Source organism: Eumetopias jubatus, unplaced genomic scaffold (assembly GCF_037043125.1).
Source record: "Eumetopias jubatus isolate StellerSeaLion01/CBP00866 unplaced genomic scaffold, mEumJub1_p1.0 scaffold_10, whole genome shotgun sequence".
NCBI classification, from domain to species: domain Eukaryota; kingdom Metazoa; phylum Chordata; class Mammalia; order Carnivora; family Otariidae; genus Eumetopias; species Eumetopias jubatus.
Genome location: NW_028274816.1, coordinates 128,249,642 through 128,267,645, shown reverse-complemented (window position 1 = coordinate 128,267,645; position 18,004 = coordinate 128,249,642). Strand labels below are relative to the sequence as shown.

The following is an 18,004-nucleotide window of genomic DNA, read 5'->3' as shown; positions in this document are numbered from 1 at the left end:
GACTTGGTTTTGAAGGGAGAGTGATGAAGGGTAATGGGTAGGCCAGGGCACAACTGCAGAATTTCCCTCTCGGCGTCCCACCCTCCGTTCTTACAGTGGACCCATCCGCACCCACGAATGTGACCGTGTTAGACTGGCCCTTTAAACAGAAGGCTGGCGGCGCGGGGTGTCCATGTGGAGCTGCTCCATGCCGTGTTGTCCTGCCCGCCCATTGGCCCGCGGCCCGGTGACGTCGCCTAATAGGATGCGAACGCACTGCGGGGGGAGGAACGGAGGCAAAACGCGGAACCGGATCATCACTCCGCTCCCTCCGCTAGTCTCTGGCAGCCTCCTGCCGTCAGCTCCGCCCACGGGCGGATCCCGGGGGAATTGCGACAGCCGGGTGGTTGCAGGAATTAGGTCACGTGTGGGTAGGGAGCGGAGACCCAGGGGTCAGGTCAGTCTCTACCATCGTAAGGTTTCCCTGACCTGGAATATCCTTATTTGAGCTAACTTAAGTCTTAAAATTTTCCACCCTTCTTTTCCTTCAGCAGGACACACTTCGTTGTGAATGACCGCAACACGCAGCCCTTGCTCAACTTGTGGCTTCCCATCGGGGCGGGGCGAGGCGAGAAAGCGGAAATGCAGGGCGCGAGCGGGGCTGGATATTCTCCCACCCCCACCCAGGCCACGTGTGCGCGCGCCGTCTATAGTGGGCGGGGCGAGCCCGCTCGGGACCCCGCCCCTCCCTTCCTGAGACGCCGCGGCCCTGCGGGCGGGGGCTCCGGTCCGGGCTTTGGCTGCGGCCCCGGTGTAGTAGCGGGGGCGGCGGCCGGGGGCAGCGCGGCTCCTTCCCTTGTTGTGTGTGTCGGTGCCTCCTCGCCATCTTGTTGCAAAGCCTTTTCTTGTCGGCGGGACTCCCGGGGGCCGCGGGGCGGGAGGCATCAGAGGAGGAAAAAGAGAGGGAGGGGAAGGAGGGAGGCAGTGCCGCCTTTTGTTTTTTTGCATCACAATTTTTTTAATTTGTAAATTATATTTTGCAAATATTTTGGGAAACAATTTTTTCTCTCCGTGCTCTCCCGTTCTTCCCTGCGGAGTGCGCTGCGCCGCCCAGCCCTGTCGCCCCCCGGAGGTGATCCCTCCCTCCTGCCTGCCCGCCAGCCTGACCTGTGCCCGGCTCGCGGGCCGCAGTCTCGGCCCCGGCGCGCCCCCGGCAGCTCTCGGCGCGATGAGCATAGAGACGCTACTGGAGGCGGCCCGCTTCCTGGAATGGCAAGCGCAGCAACAACAGAGAGCACGTGGTGAGCGGCCGGGCTGGGCCCCTGGGGCACCGGGGAAGGGGAGACGAGCGACCCTGGTCTCTGAACCCACGCGAAACCGCGGGCAGGACCCCTTCCCGGGCGGCCTGCGAAGCCGAGCAGCGCAAGGTTCCTCACAGGAGCCGCCGCCCGGGGAGGAATGTTAGGGGCAGTAAAATTAATTAATGAATTCATTACCGTGCAGTGAGGGACCCGGCTCCTGTGGGCGCCACCTCAGCTGCCTGCCACCCCGTGTGCACCTTTCGTGGGGGCTCCTTTCGTGGGGGCTCCTTTCGCGTGGGTCAGCGGCGCCCTCGGTAGCGCCGAGGATGTGTGAGTCGGTGGGGGGTGGGGTGTGGAATGGTGTTGCGTGGGGGTGGCAGACCCGCGTGTGCGTGCGTGTGTGCACGGGGGAATGTGTGATGTGAGCCTCGAAGAGAGCGGATGAACGGACGTGTACACGGGCGAGTGTATAGTGCACACGAGTGGGCGTGTGTGTAACGGAGTGGGGGGTGGGAATTACTCTACGCCGAGCAGCTCCCCGGCTTCCCTGGCCCTGTGGGGAGGGTGCGGGGGGCGCTCCCGGCCGATCTACGCGCCGCTTGGGGCGGAGGCGGCCTTTGCAGAATGAAATGACATCGCGTGTCTTATGATCCTGGCCAGCCCCGCCTGACCCCGCCTCCCAGAGCTGGGCTGGGTCGCGCTTCAGGGGTTTGGGTGAGAGCTGGGCTGATTGGGTGTCTGCGAAACGGCCCGCAGGTCGCTGGGGGCAGTCCCCGGGCCCCCCTTGCTGCGCCCCACTTTAGCCGGTGTGGAATGTGGCGTGTCTGCGCGTTCCAAACCCGCTCTCGGCTGGAATGTTGCGTGTGCCTGCGTTCCAAGCCCGTTGGTTACACCGGGTGGTGACGTGGACGGGCCCCGCCTCCGACCACGTGCACGGGGGACACTCCCGCTGGGGACAGAGCAGCCCGGCCCCTCCCAGCTGCCTCGCGCTCGGCCGGGGGCGGGGCCTGGGCGGGGCTGGCGAGTGGCCTTGCGCCGGGTTGGGCCCTGGCTGCGGCCGCCGGGCACCTCCCAGGGAGAGCCGCTGGAAGGAGGAGCCGCTGAGCTCACCTGTCCATTCTCGCCCCAACCTCCTGTTTTTGATCCTGGGGCGAGGGAAACCCTCAGAATCGCAGGGCGACAGGACATTTAGAGCTCACATATGCCCACTGACGTTTTGGGGAACGTTCTCACCGGGACCTCCTGGCAATACTCCTAGCCACATTGTGGAATGAGCCAGGCTGAGAAGGGGCAAACTTTGGCGTTCCCTCGGCAGGAAACGAGGATTTCAGATGCTTCCCATCCCACCCGCTCTGTCGGTGGTCCCCAGCTTCAGGGCGCTGCAGGAATAGGGGTTGGAGGCAAAGACCTCCGTTTTCCGGACCCTTGAGAGGGCCTCGGCCCTGGATCGGTGTGTGTGCAGTATCCGGGGACTCATGTCCCCTCCAACCTCCCCTCCCCTCCTTCTGCCGGGTTCGTTGTGGTGGAGAGAGTGCTTCGCCCTCCTTTCCTTTCTCTCTGCCTATTGTTGCTTCAATGATGAGTCATGCAGGAGGTAGTAGTGTGTGTTTTGTGCGCGCGCGCCCTGCAGCTTTTGCCGCGGCCGCGGCGGCGGAGGGGGTGGGGTGGGGGGGAGCGGCAGCGGGCCAGGGGCGGGGGGAGCGGCGGGTCCGCCCGGCCTAGTCACTGGTCGACCGGCCTCTCAAGGTCAGGAGTCCCTCGAGATCTTTGAGACTGAGATGCTTAGGTTTTACGGAATTGATGGGCCGGGACATCGGCCAGCGTGCCCCTCCCCCTTATCTTCTGGGTCCCGAGCAGGGTCAGGCCCTGGACAGTGATGGTGGTGACCGAGAATGTCCTGTTTGCGGGCGCAGCGAAGGGGCGAGGGGAGGGGGGTACGTGCACAAGAATTGGAGAGACTTGAGTCACCTGCTGCCACCAGCAGAGTGCAATTCAGGAGTACCTATTGTGTCCTTGCTGTGTATCAGGCACTGTGCTAAGAGGTGAACAGGGTTGATCCTGCTTTTTCCCCAAGGGAACAACCACTTCACCTTCACTTTATCCTCAGACTGATTGGTCTTATGGGGAAGGGGAGAAGATCCCCCAACTGTCATCTCCCCCACCTTTTCCAAAATATGAAGTCCAGAGCTGACAGTAAGAAGGACAGGGATGATGTGTGCAACACTGTGAAGGAGCCTGGGAATGGTTCTCTCCTAAGAAGTTGCAGAGCTCTCCCCTCCCCCAGGTGGTGAGAACTGGGGGCAGGGAGCTGAGCAGAGAGGCCCAGTTTAACTGACCACTCACAGTTCCTTCTTGGTGGGGCCGGGGGATGGATGGTGCAAAGCCACATCTACTCCAAAAGCTCACGTGCAGATGGCTAGACTTAGCCCCAGCACGTCAATCTCAAATTCATTTTTTCCCCTTCCTTGAGGTTCTGTCTTCTGACTTGGGGTGGGGACAGTGGGAGAGAAGGGGTCATGTGTGGACCTGCTGACCAGAACTGCTTTCCTGGGTATGTACCTGATGAACAGCTCTGAACAGGGATCCTCTTATCCATGTCCCCTTTCAGTTTCAAGGGTGGGTTTCCTGACTTAGACCAGCCGGATTGTTCCCATGATGCGCCTGAGAATGTGTGTGCACATGTATGTGTGAGAGGGAAAAAGTGGTCAGCAGGAGGGCCTGGTCATTTCCAGCTGAATTCATGGAGGTGGCTCAAATGGACCCTCTTCTACCTGACCTAGTCACATCCTGGGGCCTGCCTTATGCACCAAGTTTCCTATTAGCCTGAAGAAGGGGAGAACTCCCCCTGAACACGGGGCTACCTAGTGTAGACTCCTCAGGCCCCAGCCCTGTGCCTGCTGTGGCCCCTGAATCACCCCAGACGTGTCATGCTAACTTCTCTGGGGCCAGCGTCGTGGGCATGTTTGCGAGCGGGAGAGGGAGTGCACCCCTGGGTGCCGCAGAGCATTATTTTACAGAGCCTGAATCTGTTCTGTTCCTGAGGGAGTCCCCTGAGTGACTGCCAGCTTGCTCCCCCCACTTTGTTTCCCCCTCCCCAGGGCATAGGAAGAGGGTCACTGCTGGGTGGGGAGGAGGCAGGAAGCCTTGGTGGGCTGCATCTGGCCTGGGACACCCCCTCTTCACCACCAGTCAAGGTTTTTCATGCTGATCCAGGTGTGATACAGCCTGGCCATTCACCTGGGTCCCTCCCGGCACCTGTGAGGCATGGCTGCCTGACTCTGGAAAAGAGAGGGTAGGTGAGGTTGCCATCTCCTGGATGAGCTGTGGGTTCCTTTAAAATATGGGGAATATGAGGTTTACTTTGTCTGGGTTCCCAGGGCACCTGTCTTTGGGGCTTGGGGCCCTCTCTGTCCCACTGCTAATGGGAGAGTGGAACCCTGGTCCCAAAGCCAATGGAAGTTTGGGTCCCGGCTCAAAGGAATGAAGGTGGGCTGTGTTGGGCCCTGGAGCTGAGGGGAAGGGGATGGGAAGGGGGGAGGGGGGAGCAGGGTAGGGGATGGACTAGGTAGCTGGTCGGTGGCCTTGCGCAGACCACTCTGCCTGCGGGGTCTCTGGGCAGCTGGAGGGCAGAGAGCTGGTTTTCTCTGGGGCTGTAACAGAAGCCAGTGCCGGCTGGAAGGGCCTGGGAGAGCGCTGCCATCATTGGAGCAGGCCTGGCAGCTCCCCTTCCTGAAGGGCAGGGGCTACGGAAGAGGCCTGTGCTGCTGGGAAACCACTGAGCGCTTCCCTCTCACGACACCGCTCGACTTCCTCCTTCGCCCCTGCGGGAGGGAGGGCCTCCGAGCCGGCCGGGCTCACACTCACTTTGTCGGTTGGCCTAAGGGCCCCAGTGGGGGGTTGATGCCCTCCTCCGTAGGGGCGTGTGTGCCGGCTCCGCTGTCAGCTCAGTCAGTCGGCAGTGTGGCCAATCCCGGACCGCAGGAGCGCTGGTTGACCAGCCGGCTCCCTGGCCTGGGGGCTACGGCTGCTCCCCAGGGTCCCTGCCCAGCCCTGTGGCCAGGGAACCGGAATGGTGGGGCCTGGAGAGCACCGGGCAGGGTGGAGATGGAGAGGTACTTCTGGCTCAGGAAGGGCTCTCCCCTTCCCCTGGTCCCAGCCAGCTCCAGAGCAGGCCTCACCTTGCAGCAGGGCTTGCAGCCGAGATGCTGAACGGACAGGTGCAGGGCTGTCTTCCTTTCCTCTTTGCTTGCCTCTTACACTCTGGCTGTGCTGCTGGTGGGGGGGGGTGGCTGGGGAGGGATCTGGGAGCAGTGAATTCTAGCACACAAAGGGCAGAGGAGGGCCGAATGTGTTTTGTGTGGTTGCTGAGGAAACCAGACACTGGGCCCTGGCCTGGGACTCCTGGGCCTGATGTCCTCATGTGCGAACTGAAGGTGATGTCCCAGCCCTGCCTGTGGCATGGACTCTTGTGAGGACCCAGGTGTGTGTGTGTGTGTGTGTGTGTGTGTGTGTGTGTACAGACGCCTAGTTAGCATGTGCTTACACAGCAGGTATGGGCATCTGCCAGGTGTCAGGATTCCTGGCTGGGTCTGGTTTCAGTGTTACCTGTGACTTGCTCTGTGACTCTCAGTAAATCACTTTGCCTCTCTGAGCTCATTTATTTCATCTTGAAATGAAGATGCTGCCTGCCCTCTGGAAGGTACTTGGTAAAAACTGTTGAAGGCCTTCCTCAGAAGCTATGATCTGTCCACCCCTCCTCCATTCTCCTGTAGTGGCGTGTGAGGTCTTTCACTGACTGGCCTCTGCCCACCTTATGGGGTGACAGCACCCCACTCCCCTCAGCCTTGTTGTTCCTGAACTTCCCTGCACCAGCCTAACCCCTCAGTCTTCAGGTTGCCAGGCCTCCAGCATCCTCGCTGACCACTCCTGCTCTTTCTACAGCCTCTCTCCTCTCCCAGCCTAGATTGTTCTCTGTTACTTGTCCTTCCCCTCATCTAAAGGCAGAGACCAGGTCTCTTCTGTTGTTCACTGCTGTGCCCCCCCGGCACTTAGCCCCAGTGCCTGGCTGGCTGTAGATAGGTATTTGTGGTGTCTCAGGCTGAGCACTGACTGGGGCAGGGTCAGAGGCCGCGTTACGCTTGAAAGACTTCAGAAGCTGGAGGCCAGGACTGCCGGCCCACTGAGACGCCCCTTGTGTTCTCTCTGCACAGAGGAGCAGGAGCGGCTCCGCTTGGAGCGGGACAGAGAGCAGGAGCAGAAGAAGGCCAGCAGCCTGGCCAGGCTGGCCCACGCCCTGCCTGTGGAGGAACCCCGCATTGAAGCACCACCCCTACCTCTGTCCCCCCCAGCGCCCCCCCCAGCACCTCCACCCCCACTTGCCACCCCCACCCCACTGACTGTCATTCCTATTCCAGTAGTGACCAACTCTCCTCAGCCTCTGCCCCCGCCCCCACCACTGCCTCCTGCAGCCCAGCCTTTGCCCCTGGCGCCTCGCCAGCCAACCCTGGTTAGCACCCCTGGACTCAGCATTAAGGAGTCTGCTCCCTTGCCCACCAGGCCACAGGTGCCCAACCCTGCTCCCCTGCTGCCAGACTCCAAGACCACTGGCAGCCCCAAGCCTTTGCAGCCCCTCCCCACACCCATCCTGACCATAGCACCTCACCCTGGAGTTCAGCCCCAGCTGGCCCCCCAGCAGCCACCCCCACCCACTCTTGGGACCCTGAAGTTGGCACCAGCCGAAGAAGTCAAATCCAGCGAACAGAAGAAGAGGCCTGGGGGGTGAGTGAGGTGTGGCCGAGTCCAGGCTGGTGGGATGGAGAGCTGCCCACACTCTGGGCTGTGTGTGCAAGAGAAAGTAGTCCCTCCTAAGCTCATCTTTCAAAGCCATGTCCTTTCTCTCCAACTGAGAAGCATCATACTATATTTGGACAGTTCTCACTGTGCCTATGTCCATTCCCCATTTCCTCTGTTGTTGTCAGGCTTCCGTGTTCTCTGACCCCCTCAAGGATGGGCCGATGGCATTGCCAGGCCTTTGGACAGAGTATTGGATTGGGGATCTCTTGGGTGAGGGCTGGGGTCAACTGGCTATTTCTGTGAGCCCCAGGAGGCCTTCTGTCTCCTCACAGGTGGACAAGGGCAGGATGGAGGATTAAAGGGATTGTGAATTATGAGCATACATGTGCCTTCCAGGGGGTATACGCGCCTCCGCACAGGGTGAATCTCTCCCATTGCTGCTTTGTACGGCGAATAAACCACCTGTGGCATTTGGGGAGTGGGGGCAGGAAGGCCACCTAATTGGGCCCTCCTCCCTGAACCTCCTTTCCTGTCTGTCTGGGTTTCAGGATCGGAACCAGAGAAGTCCACAACAAATTGGAGAAGAACAGGTGTGTGCGCGCGCGCGTGTGGGCCCGCCCCGCCCCCTACCGGGACTGGTCCCACCCGTGGTCCCCCAAGCTCTCCTGGGGCCTGCTCCCCCGCCCCCAGCCCCCGCCCCCCCCAGGCGCTGGCTAACCAGCGCCACTCCCTCTTCCCAGGAGGGCCCATCTGAAGGAATGCTTCGAGACCCTGAAGCGCAACATCCCCAACGTGGATGACAAGAAGACGTCGAATCTGAGTGTGCTGCGGACAGCGCTGCGGTACATCCAGGTATGGGGGAGGGAGGCACCGCCGAGAGGAGGGCGGGCGGTGGCCACAGCGCCAGCTTCCTCCCCACTCCCGCCCGCCCTCTTCCCCTCGCCGCGGCCCCGCCCCGCCCCGCCCCGCCCCGCCCTGCCCTCGCTCCCTCTCCGGCTCCCCCGCCCGCCTCCACGCGGGCGCTGAGCACATGGCCTGGTTGACGTCAGCGGGGCTCCCCGCCCGCCAGGGGGCGGGGGGACGGGCGCGCGTGCGCGGGGGAGGGCGGCCGCGGCGTTCCCCTCTCTCCCTTCCCCCGCCGGGCCGCCCGCAGAGCCCCGCCATCTGCGCCGCCCCCGCAGCTCGGTCCCCCGGGGCCCGGGTCCGCGCTACCACCTTGCGTTGTTAATGCCCCCGCGGGTGAGAAGGGCGTGGCGCGGCCCCGGCGCCTCCACCGCGCCCGCAGTGCCTGGGCGGGAACCCGGACTCGGCCCGAGAGTCTGTAGCTCGTGGTGGGGTGGGGAGTCGCCTGGGCGTGGCTCCCTGCAGACGGCGGCGCGCCGGTGAGGCCCCCCCCACTCTGACCCCAGAATGATTAAGAGCCTTCCAGTGAGAGCACTGAGGTGCCACGACTCGAGTTTGGGGGTTAAACCGGGGAAATGTGGTGGTCTGGGTGACCAAAATAGTCCTGGGGTCACCGAACCTTTCAAAAATTACGCTCTCTTGCCTGGGTTTTTAAAAGCCCCTTTTCAAGGGGCCCTCCTGGCCGTGTGTTCCTCTCCCTTTTGGGCACTGGCTTCCCTCCGCAGTACGGGGTGGGGGGCTCCCGCCAGATAAGACAGTTGCCATGACGGCCCCGTGTCTCGGTTTCCCTGGAAACCGGCCGAGGGTTCCGTGTGCCGGGAAAGAAGCTGTGGGGGTGGGGCGGGCGGCTACGCTCGGCTGCCGCGGAGACGGAGTCGGAACCGAGCCGTTGGGGAGTGGGAGGGACTTAGCGCTGCCTACCCGCGCGGGGTGGGGGCGGGGGAAGCTTGGGGTCCCCCTGTCCGCGCGCTTGGGCAGCTTTTGGGGGGGGCGGGCAGCGACAAGGTCCCGCTGGGGTGGGGGTCAGGGAGGGTTCGACCGAAGTAGGAGCCAGAGGCATGGCCGTACCCCTCCCCCGGCCAAGACTGCGGGGTCACAGCCCTGAGGTAACCGGAGCCTGACTCGTTCGGGGGGTGGAGGCGCTGCTACGCGACTGCTCCCAGCCGGCGGCTCCCCCCCCCGCCTCCCGCGAACGCGCGCCCTTCCGCCCGCCCTGCGGGTGAGGGGGAGTGGCTGGCGCGCCTCCAGGCTGCTTCCCGGCACCCGGGAGGGGCGGAGCCGGGCTCGGGGATTGGCGGGGCCGGGTTGGGGGCGGGGCTTCCGCGCGCTGAGCGGTGGGGTGCCGCGGGCTGGGAGTGACGCTGCAAAGCCGGGTCCGCGTGGGTGCGCGCGTGCTCCGGGAGGGGCGGGGCCTCGCTTGCGGCAGTTCTGGCCTCGGAGGAGGAGGGGCCCGAGGGGTGGGGATTGGAGGGTCCCCGGGAGGCCTACTTCCTACATGTTTTTGTAGAACGTGATCTTGAGAATATTACTGGTTCTTCAGTTATTCCTAATCATATGGCCTAGGAGCAAATCCTTGTCAAGTGCTGTGACGTTCTCTTGACTATCAGTTTTTTTCTGTACTGCCACTTTGCTAAATAGGAAAGAAAAAGTATCTTCGTCATGGGGATGTTAGGAGGATGCGTCCTCTATAAGTACCAACTTCATAGCAATTACTGAGACACAGGAAGGATGGAATAGCACATTCCATTTTATAGACACATACTTAGGAAGGGGAGCCTTGTTTGCGTGACAATTGAAAATAAATTGGAAATAGAGACTCAGTAGAACCAGCAGGCATGGGCCTGGGCTGAGTAGGCAGTTAGGATTACCCAGGCTGTTCCTAAGAGATATTTGTCCTGGGGCAGTGGAAGCAGAAATAGAATACTTAACGAGGCTTTCTAAATCCTTAACCTCACTCATATATTTATTCATTTAGGTACTTTGGACAGCTCTGTGTCTGACTCTGAGAATAAAGCAGGAAGCAAAGAAAAAAGCGTGGGTCTGTGTCTTCATAGGTTTGGTCTTGATGGCAGATTATAAACAAACAAAACAAAGGACTGTGCCATGAGGATGTAAAACGGTCCGGAATCACAGAATCTGTTCTAGGGAGTGAGGGAAGTTGTTGCTGAGGAAGGGGCATTCGAGCTGAGACCTGAAGGTTTCAGGGTGACCTAGGCAAAACAGAGGGCAGAAGGCCCAGCGCAGGCCAGTTTCTCCAACAGGGGGGAGCAGGATGCAGTTTTGGAAGTTAAAGGTGGTCGTGAGGGTTGCCACGTGGAGATGGAGGCAGCAGGGCACTAGATGGGAGTCAAAAGGGAGTAGTAGAGAGACCACCTTAGCTCTGTAGACTGAAGGCTTTGGGTGTGTGCTGAGGTGGGAAGCTGTAGCCCCCAGGCAGACGCAGAGTGGCTAGGAGGTGCGAAAGGGTTTGAAGAAAGCCACAGTGAAGTGGACAAAAACAGGAAGAGGAGTAGGCAGGTAGCAAACTGTGCATCCAGGCAGTCTTAGGAAATGTGTTTAAAATGAAGCAATGTGGACAAAAATTAGACTCTGGGGAAACTTTCCAGTGGCCTCTGGGCCTGTGGAGAACTGGGCTCGTTAAGAAAAAGAGGTCTTGACCTCTGAGTTTCTCCCAGAGCCAGAAATCAACTCTCCTTGCTGGTGGGTAGAGTTCAGGATGGTCACTTCCAGCCCCCAGCAGCCAGGTTCAAGTGAGAGCTGACTCACCCTAGGCCCCATCATTGGTATGGCCTCATCTGATGTCATGTCCAGCAAACTGGCCTCTCAGGGTAGAGCCAGGTGAGAAGCCAGCCGTGTGTGTGTGTGTGTGTGTGTGTGTGTGTGTGTGTGTGCGCCTCTGTGTGTAAGGGAGGGATCTTTCTGGCAGAACTGTGGCGAGAAGCAGGTTAAATCTCAAAAGCCAGGATGTAGGGGAGGCCATGTGTGGCCTGGGACTGCGGGCAGAATTGTAAAGCTACCAGGTTTCAGGCCAGAACAGAGTATGGTTGTATCTGGGTTATGTGTTGCAGGCACTAATGGTTTGAGGCATTTCTGAGTGGTGAGATCAGAAATACAAGGAGTTTGGGGCTCCCAGAGGGAGTGGGTGAAGTTGAGGATCTTGCCATACCCAGGGAGGGCGAGGGGCAAGTGAACAGTCAGGAAGGCTGCTGTGAGACTGCTTGTAGTAAATGGAATCGGGGCAAACTCAGTCCATGGGGTGACTGATTCCCTGTGACAGAGGGACAGGACAGAGGTGGGAATCCACATGCCCACATCCTGACAGATCCTTCCCCCAGGGCTAAGATACGCATAGTTCTGTCCTGGCCGCTGGTAGGTTTGAGGGGAAAAAGCTAATTATGGAATAGTCCTTGCCCTTACTCACTGCGTTGGACGGGGACCGTGTGTACTGAGGTGGGAAAACAAAACATGAAGTTTTTAGGGGTCATCTGAGCCAATGTCTGATTAAGTACTGATGGTCTTCTTAAGTGCTTGAGTGTGCGCTGCCGCGGCAGGAAGAGCTCAAGGGCCTGGGACAGGGAAGGGTGGTGGGGGCTCGGGTGTGGGCTTGGAACACAAGCAGATAAGATGCAGGGGGGGCGAGAAAGGAGGATCTGTGTGTGGGATGGGGTTCAGAGAGGAGAACCAAGACGAGCTGGAGAGTTTGGTGTGTGCAGGGTCCATGGGTTCTGCACCTGCCGGGACCGGCAAACCTTGGAAGCCAGGAGCTCAGGAGCAGCGCAGGTTCGGAGGTTTTGGGGTGCGGCAGGGCAAGCGTGTCCGTGTTCAGTGGCCCCAGTGCTCGTGACGTGCCTGGGCCAAGGAGAAGCTGGCAGCAGGGAGGTCTGCAAGACTTCGAGGAGTCCGTTTAATAGGGCGTCAGAGTCAGGAGGTCATGGAGGACACAAGCTGGCCTTTTGGAGCTGCAAATAAGTCCTGTGTGAGGGGAAACTGGAGACACTTCCGACAGAGGAGGCTCGGCTCATGGCCCCTGTGTGAGCACCCCCCACACGCACAGCTTCCTGTGGCCCGGACAGCCTTGGGCTCCGTGGCCAAGGGCGCTCCCTCCTGGTGCTCTTAGTGAGCGGGGTGGCCTCAGGGTCACGGGGCAGGGCCAACCCGGAACCTGGGGTGAAGGACAGAAGTGTCTCTGGTGGTGCTCAGTGTCAGAGGTGATCAGAGCAGCTCAGCTACAGGTGTGGAAGGAGGGGGCACGTTCCAGGGCTGGGGGATCCGTCAGCAGCCTGGGGACTCTGGAGGGCGGCAGGCGGGGTGAAACCAGTGTTGGTGAGAGGCAGCGCAGGTAGGCATCTTGGGGAGCGGCCCCGGGCCGGGCGGAGGGTGCAGACCAGCAGCTGCCCGCGCCGAGTCAGACAGAGGCGGGTGGAGAAGAAATGTGGGGGGCGGGGGGGACTCCTCAGGGACACTGGAGGAGACTAGGGAATGATGCTGTGGAGGGAGGGGCAGGATCGTTGGGGGTTCTTTGGGGAATGAGTTCCAAGGAGGGTAGCTTGAGGCACGGTGACTGACTGCGCGGTTTGAGTGTGCCGGGGGCCTTGAGCAGCCTTGAGCCAGAAGTGTTTCCCCTTCTGTCCTCCGCAGGATGGAGCAAAGAGGCTGCAGGGCAGGTGGATGGGGCCAGAGGCCAAGAAGCTCCTCCGGACAAAGTTGTTGTGGGTGGGGGCGGGGGAGGGCGTTCATCCCGGGGACGAGCTGACCTGCAGCTGTGCTTTCTGTCCGTGGTGCCTGCTGGAGAGCCCGCAGTGCACAGGCCGGGGGGCCTCGTGGGGCCCTGGGCGCGGACCAGGGGCGGGTGTGGTCTCCTGCAGCCCCCTCACTGCAGACCTGGCCCTGGGGGCTGAGTGGCCAGGAGACCAGCGTGGCCGTGGGGAGAGGTTTCCGTACTGGGGGCCTTCTAGCTCCTGCTCAGGGTATCCTTCGGGCCCTTGCCTTGTTCTCCAGTCTCTGAAGAGGAAGGAGAAGGAATATGAGCATGAGATGGAGCGCCTGGCTCGGGAGAAGATCGCCACACAGCAGCGGCTGACAGAGCTCAAGCATGAGCTGAGCCAGTGGATGGACGTGCTGGAGATCGACCGCGTGCTCCGGCAGACCGGCCAGCCCGAGGACGACCAGGCCTCCACCTCCACGGCCTCTGGTGAGCCCGCCCCTCCCTGGCCAGGCTCTCCCCGCCCCACCCCGCCCCCCGGCTCCACGCCCCCCAGACCCCAGGGGCATTTACTCCTCCAGCCTCGGGTTTCCCAAGCCCTTCTGACCTGTCCCTGTCCCCTGCCCCCCCACAGAGGGTGAGGACAACATAGACGAGGATATGGAGGAGGACCAGGCCGGCCTGGGCCCACCTAAACTGAGCCATCGCCCCCACCCGGAGCTGCCGAAGCCACCGCCCAGCGCCGCCCCTGCGCCTCTGCCTCCCCATGCACACCCGCACTCCCAGCCTGTGGCCCTGTCCCCCGTCCCCCTGCCTGGGCAGCAGCCGCCAACACAGCAGAAGACCGCTCTGCCGGCCCCTCCTCCCCCACCGGCTGCCCCTGCGCAGACGCTGGTGCCGGCCCCAGCCCACCTGGTGGCTGCAGCTGGCGGGGGCTCCACGGTCATCGCCCACACAGCCACCACCCATGCCTCAGTCATCCAGACTGTGAACCACGTTCTCCAGGGCCCGGGCGGCAAGCACGTCGCCCACATTGCGCCCTCAGCCCCCAGCCCTGCTGTGCAGCTGGCGCCCGCCACGCCCCCCATCGGCCACATCACAGTGCACCCTGCCGCCCTCAACCACGTGGCCCACCTCGGCTCCCAGCTGCCCCTGTACCCGCAGCCCGTGGCGGTGAGCCAGCCCGTGGCGGTGAGCCACATTGCCCACACCCTCTCACACCAGCAAGTGAATGGCACAGCCGGGCTGGGGCCCCCAGCCACGGTCATGGCGAAGCCGGCCGTGGGGGCTCAGGTGGTGCACCACCCCCAGCTGGTGGGCCAGACAGTGCTCAACCCTGTGACCATGGTCACCATGCCCTCCTTCCCGGTCAGCACGCTCAAGCTGGCTTGAGGAGGAGGGCCACTCAGAGGCCCCCAGTGGGGGCAGGGAGGGGGAACCCGTCCCCCACTCTCTCCCACCCACCAGCTCCACACATTCCAGCCAGGCCGAAGCCCGCCGCACCCACCCCCACCCCCAGGCCTCTTAGGGGAAGGGGGTGCAGAGACTCTGAGCCAGGGGAGGGCGGGCCACCCCGGGGAGCTGGGCACGGGGCAGGGGGTCTGCCCTAGGACTTGAGCATGTGATGAGACACTCTGGTGAATGTGCCACTCGCCTGGCCTGGTGCCGGCTCCAGTGCCCTTCCTGCCTCCCCACCTTGTCTCCTGAAGCCCTGCGCCATGGGTGTTGTGTTTTGCAGACCTCCCCGCCCCGCCTGCCTCCCAGTGCTGCCGCTGCTCGTGAGGGGGCCGCGGGCCCAGGGCCTCCGTCGGGAGCCTCAGCCTTGGCTTCCCAGGCCTTTCCGGGGCTGGGGGGGTGGGGGGGAGCGGGCAGGGAGCAGAAGGAAAGCAACTTGGCCCAGAAAGCTGGGTGGGAGGGGGGCACTGCTCTGAGTGCAGGTGACAGATCCTAGGATGGGGCTGTGCTGCGGTCCCATCCAGGCAGGTGGGCCCCCCGGCCTAGGGCTCTCTGACCCAGCTGCGGTCACTGATTCGTTACCGCAGAAGCTAGTTAAGAGGAGTCGCTACCAACAACTACCCCATGCTGTTGCTAAGCTCCCTGAGGCCCCCCCCGGCCCCCAGTCCTTGCCACTGGGCTCCTGACCTCGGGAGGGTAGGCTGAGGGTGGGGGCTGGGAAGGAAGGGCTTGGCTGGCCTGTTGCCATGCTGGCCCTTCCCACCACTGGCCTGGGTCTGGGCTGAGGAGAGAGCTCTGGACCGCCTGGCCCCACCCCTGGGCCTGGCTTTTGGCTTCCCAAAGGCAAGAGGGGATGGGGTGCTGTCGCATCTGGCGCCCTGCTTCCCTGGCCTCTGCTCAGTGCTATGTGCTTCCCCGAGTGCCTCCTGTAGCCTCGAGCTGGCATCTGGTCTGGGTTCTGGGAGCCTGAAGCCACACTGCTGAGGCCCTCAGGAAGTCAGAATCTGGGGGCTGGGCCAAATGCCCAGGGCCCTTCCCAGATGCCCTGGGCGGGGACCTGTAGAGCAGGGAGGAGGGCTGCTACTTCTGCCCCAACTAATCTGTCTCTGGCATCATCTCTGTCTTTCCCCCGAACATCCACTTTTCTCCAGTGCGCTCTTCTGAGTGTGCCACAACCTTCCTCTCAGGAAGGTCCTTCGTTGGATCTAGGGCAGGGCTGAGCTTGGGGTGGGGAGGAGTGAGGGGGCCTGTGTGCAGGGCCTGCTGCTTTCCCTGCCTCTGCCGACTGCTTTGGCTTCTCTTTTTATGTGGGTATTTATTACAAGTGGCCTTGTGTCAGACACACACTCAGTTGTACACACATGCACACTCGCCTCCCCACCTGGACACACACAGTGGCCAGTGGCCTTTCGATGTGGGGAGGGGAAGCCAGTGTCCCCAGGTGTGACCTTTGCTTTGATGGGCAGGGGGAGTGACCTGCAGGATACTGAGGAGGCTCACAAAGGTCTTGAACAGATTTGGACACCTCAGAACTCTGTTCTTTCCTAGTCCTGGAGACTTCCCCGGGGCCTGTTCTCCGTCTCACCTGCGGTGGGGAAAGGGAAGGCCTCTGGTCATCTAGAAGCCCCCAGGAGGGAGCCTCACACCCGCCCCAGCATAGCACTCCCCACCCCACCAGCTTGCTGCCTTCCTGCCCCTGCAGCCACCACCCGCCACCCTGGTTCTTGGGGAAACCAGCGCCTGCTCTTCCCCGAGAGATTACAACTGAGGGAGTCTGATGGGCCTGGTGCCCAGGGAACAGAGAAGCATTGGGGAACCTGCCCTTTCCAGCTCTGCTCACCTCCCTGCATTCTGAGGCCATTCCGGAGTTGAAAGCGTGTCAGCCAGGGGCCTCTCGGGCCTGCACAGATACCTCATCCGCCCGCTCACCGCCCCCGCCCCTCCCCACCCCAGCAGTGGGGGCCTTCGAATCTAGTGCCGAATGACTATGTCCAGATTGGTGACGATGGGTGTTGTTGCTGTTGTTTTTGTTGTTGTTTGTGAACGCTGTGATGCTGTGTGCCCGAGAGGGCAGCCACCGCCCAGCCCTCCCTTGGGCATCTATCTCCCCTCTGAGAGCTGTCAGGACCACATCTGTCCTCACCCTGTGGGACCGCCAGCCCCTCCCCCTCCCTAGCCCTTCCAGCCTGGGGGACGCGTGCGTGCACACACATACACACACACACACACCTTACCTCTCATGCGTGTTTTACTTTTTGATGTTAAGAGTGGCTCACTGGCTGGGAGCCTTTACCTCGGGGAGAGGGGGAGGTTGGTTCCTTGGGGGGCCAAAGAAGGGCAGGGAGTGCCTGGAGGGGAATGAGGGGTCATCATAACCCCTGCTCTCCAGGAACAGCTTCTCCCCCATCCCAGGGTTCCATCCCCATCCCCCAAAGAGGTGGCCCTTGTTTACAGTGAGGACTCGGTCACTGTGTCTCCGTTTCCTGAAATACAAACTGTAGCGACCCCAGACTGTAGAGATTTTTATGTGTTTGGATACATCTGCTGTGTGGGAAAAAAAAAAAAAAAACCCTACAAAAACCCTAATTTTGTACATATTGTATTTTTACTATTGAACTGTATTCTAGTGGCTGTTCATGCTCCAAGACTTTAGGTATTGAGACATGAATACTATCCATGTAATAAGCACTTGCCTGGAATAAAATATAAAACTGAAATAAACCTGCACTGAAACCAGAGATGGAGCCGCCAGGCTGCAGCATCCGGGTCACTCTGTTGCAACAGGAGGCCTCCACCTATCAGGAAAGACCTCCGGCAAGAAGCATGGGGGCCTTACCTTGTCCTTTTGAGGGATGCGGGTTCCTCCAGCAGCTTTGATGCTGGTCAATTTTAGAAGATTCGGGACCTTCCGGTTCTGATGCCAATGTTCAATCCTAAACAAGCTCTGAGAACTGCAGTTCTGGTCTTCCTTATGCTTTTGTAATACTTTCTACTTCCTCAAACCATTTTTTACAGACACTATCTTGTTTCATCTCTTAACAGCATGGTGGAGTACATAAGCCAAGAACTAGCCCTGTTCTGGCAGGTAAGGAAGCAGGTTTGAGGTGGCCGAGTGACTTGTACAGTCACACAGGCTAGTAGCCTGGGAGCTTGGGGAGCTGCAGTCAGATCTGACAACTACGGCAGAGTTCCCCAGCGTGTGTCACGAAGCCCTGGGGCCCGCCGCAGAGCTGGGGATCCTGACCTTGAGAAAGTTCCAATAGGAAAGGTGGAGAGGGAGCGCCCTGGATCGGTGCACAGGACGGGGAGAGGCTTCTTGAGAGGGGATGTGCTTCTGAGGTGGTAAGTCAGGCCAGGTCATCTGGGGAGTCCATGAGGGAAAGGAACAAGAGGAGGAAGAAGTCGGAGGTCAGTACTCAAAGAACCGGGTTCTAAGATGGGCCTGGAAGACCCTTGTCCTTATAACTACATCTCTCCCGGTTTAGGGGAAATCAGCCCTTTGCAGGCTGTCTCAGGAGGAAGTGGGGAGGTGAGGAAGAGGCTTAGCTATAGCCCAGGCGCCGCCTCGTCCAACGCCCTGACCACACCTTCCCCACTCCCAGCCCCAGCCAGAGGAATGGACTCGACTTCTCTTCCTGGGAGGGATTATCCTTAGGGAAGGACGTGGTGGCCACGAATGTCTTGGGGTCCCCTTCTCTGAGGAAGCGCTAACTCAAGAAAGGCCAGACCGAAGTGCCCCTCCGCGGCCAGCCCCTTCACTTGTGAGATGCTGGCTCCCTCTGCTGGCAGCTCTAGGAAGAGCGGAGTCTCTCAGCTTTAGGGAAGGCCTAGGGTTAGGAGTCCCACTGTCTGGCACTGGGGACAAGGATGA

General features: G+C 61.0%; 1 protein-coding gene and 1 long non-coding RNA gene across 4 annotated transcripts; one reads left to right on the top strand and one right to left on the bottom strand.

Annotated features, from left to right (window-relative positions):
• Positions 1–781: 781 nt before the first annotated feature.
• Positions 782–14,533, top strand: MNT (MAX network transcriptional repressor). 3 transcript variants are annotated; one of them, XM_028109126.2, is made up of 6 exons: positions 782–1,280; positions 6,491–7,058; positions 7,622–7,663; positions 7,814–7,925; positions 12,975–13,167; positions 13,313–14,533. In XM_028109126.2, exons 1-6 carry the CDS (start codon positions 1,208–1,210, stop codon positions 14,068–14,070), a joined length of 1,746 nt encoding a protein of 581 aa, XP_027964927.1. In that variant the 5' UTR covers positions 782–1,207; the 3' UTR covers positions 14,071–14,533. The 3 variants fall into 3 exon arrangements, with proteins under 3 accessions (XP_027964927.1, XP_027964928.1, XP_027964926.1); XM_028109127.2 differs by lacking the exon at positions 782–1,280 and adding an exon at positions 5,086–5,392; XM_028109125.2 differs by lacking the exon at positions 782–1,280 and adding an exon at positions 5,086–5,497.
• On the bottom strand, positions 10,018–17,389 carry LOC114213814 (uncharacterized). The gene is made up of 2 exons (XR_003610272.2): positions 16,970–17,389; positions 10,018–12,977 (listed from the first exon to the last, which is right to left on the bottom strand). It is a non-coding gene; the product is annotated as an uncharacterized LOC114213814 (long non-coding RNA).
• Positions 17,390–18,004: the final 615 nt, after the last annotated feature.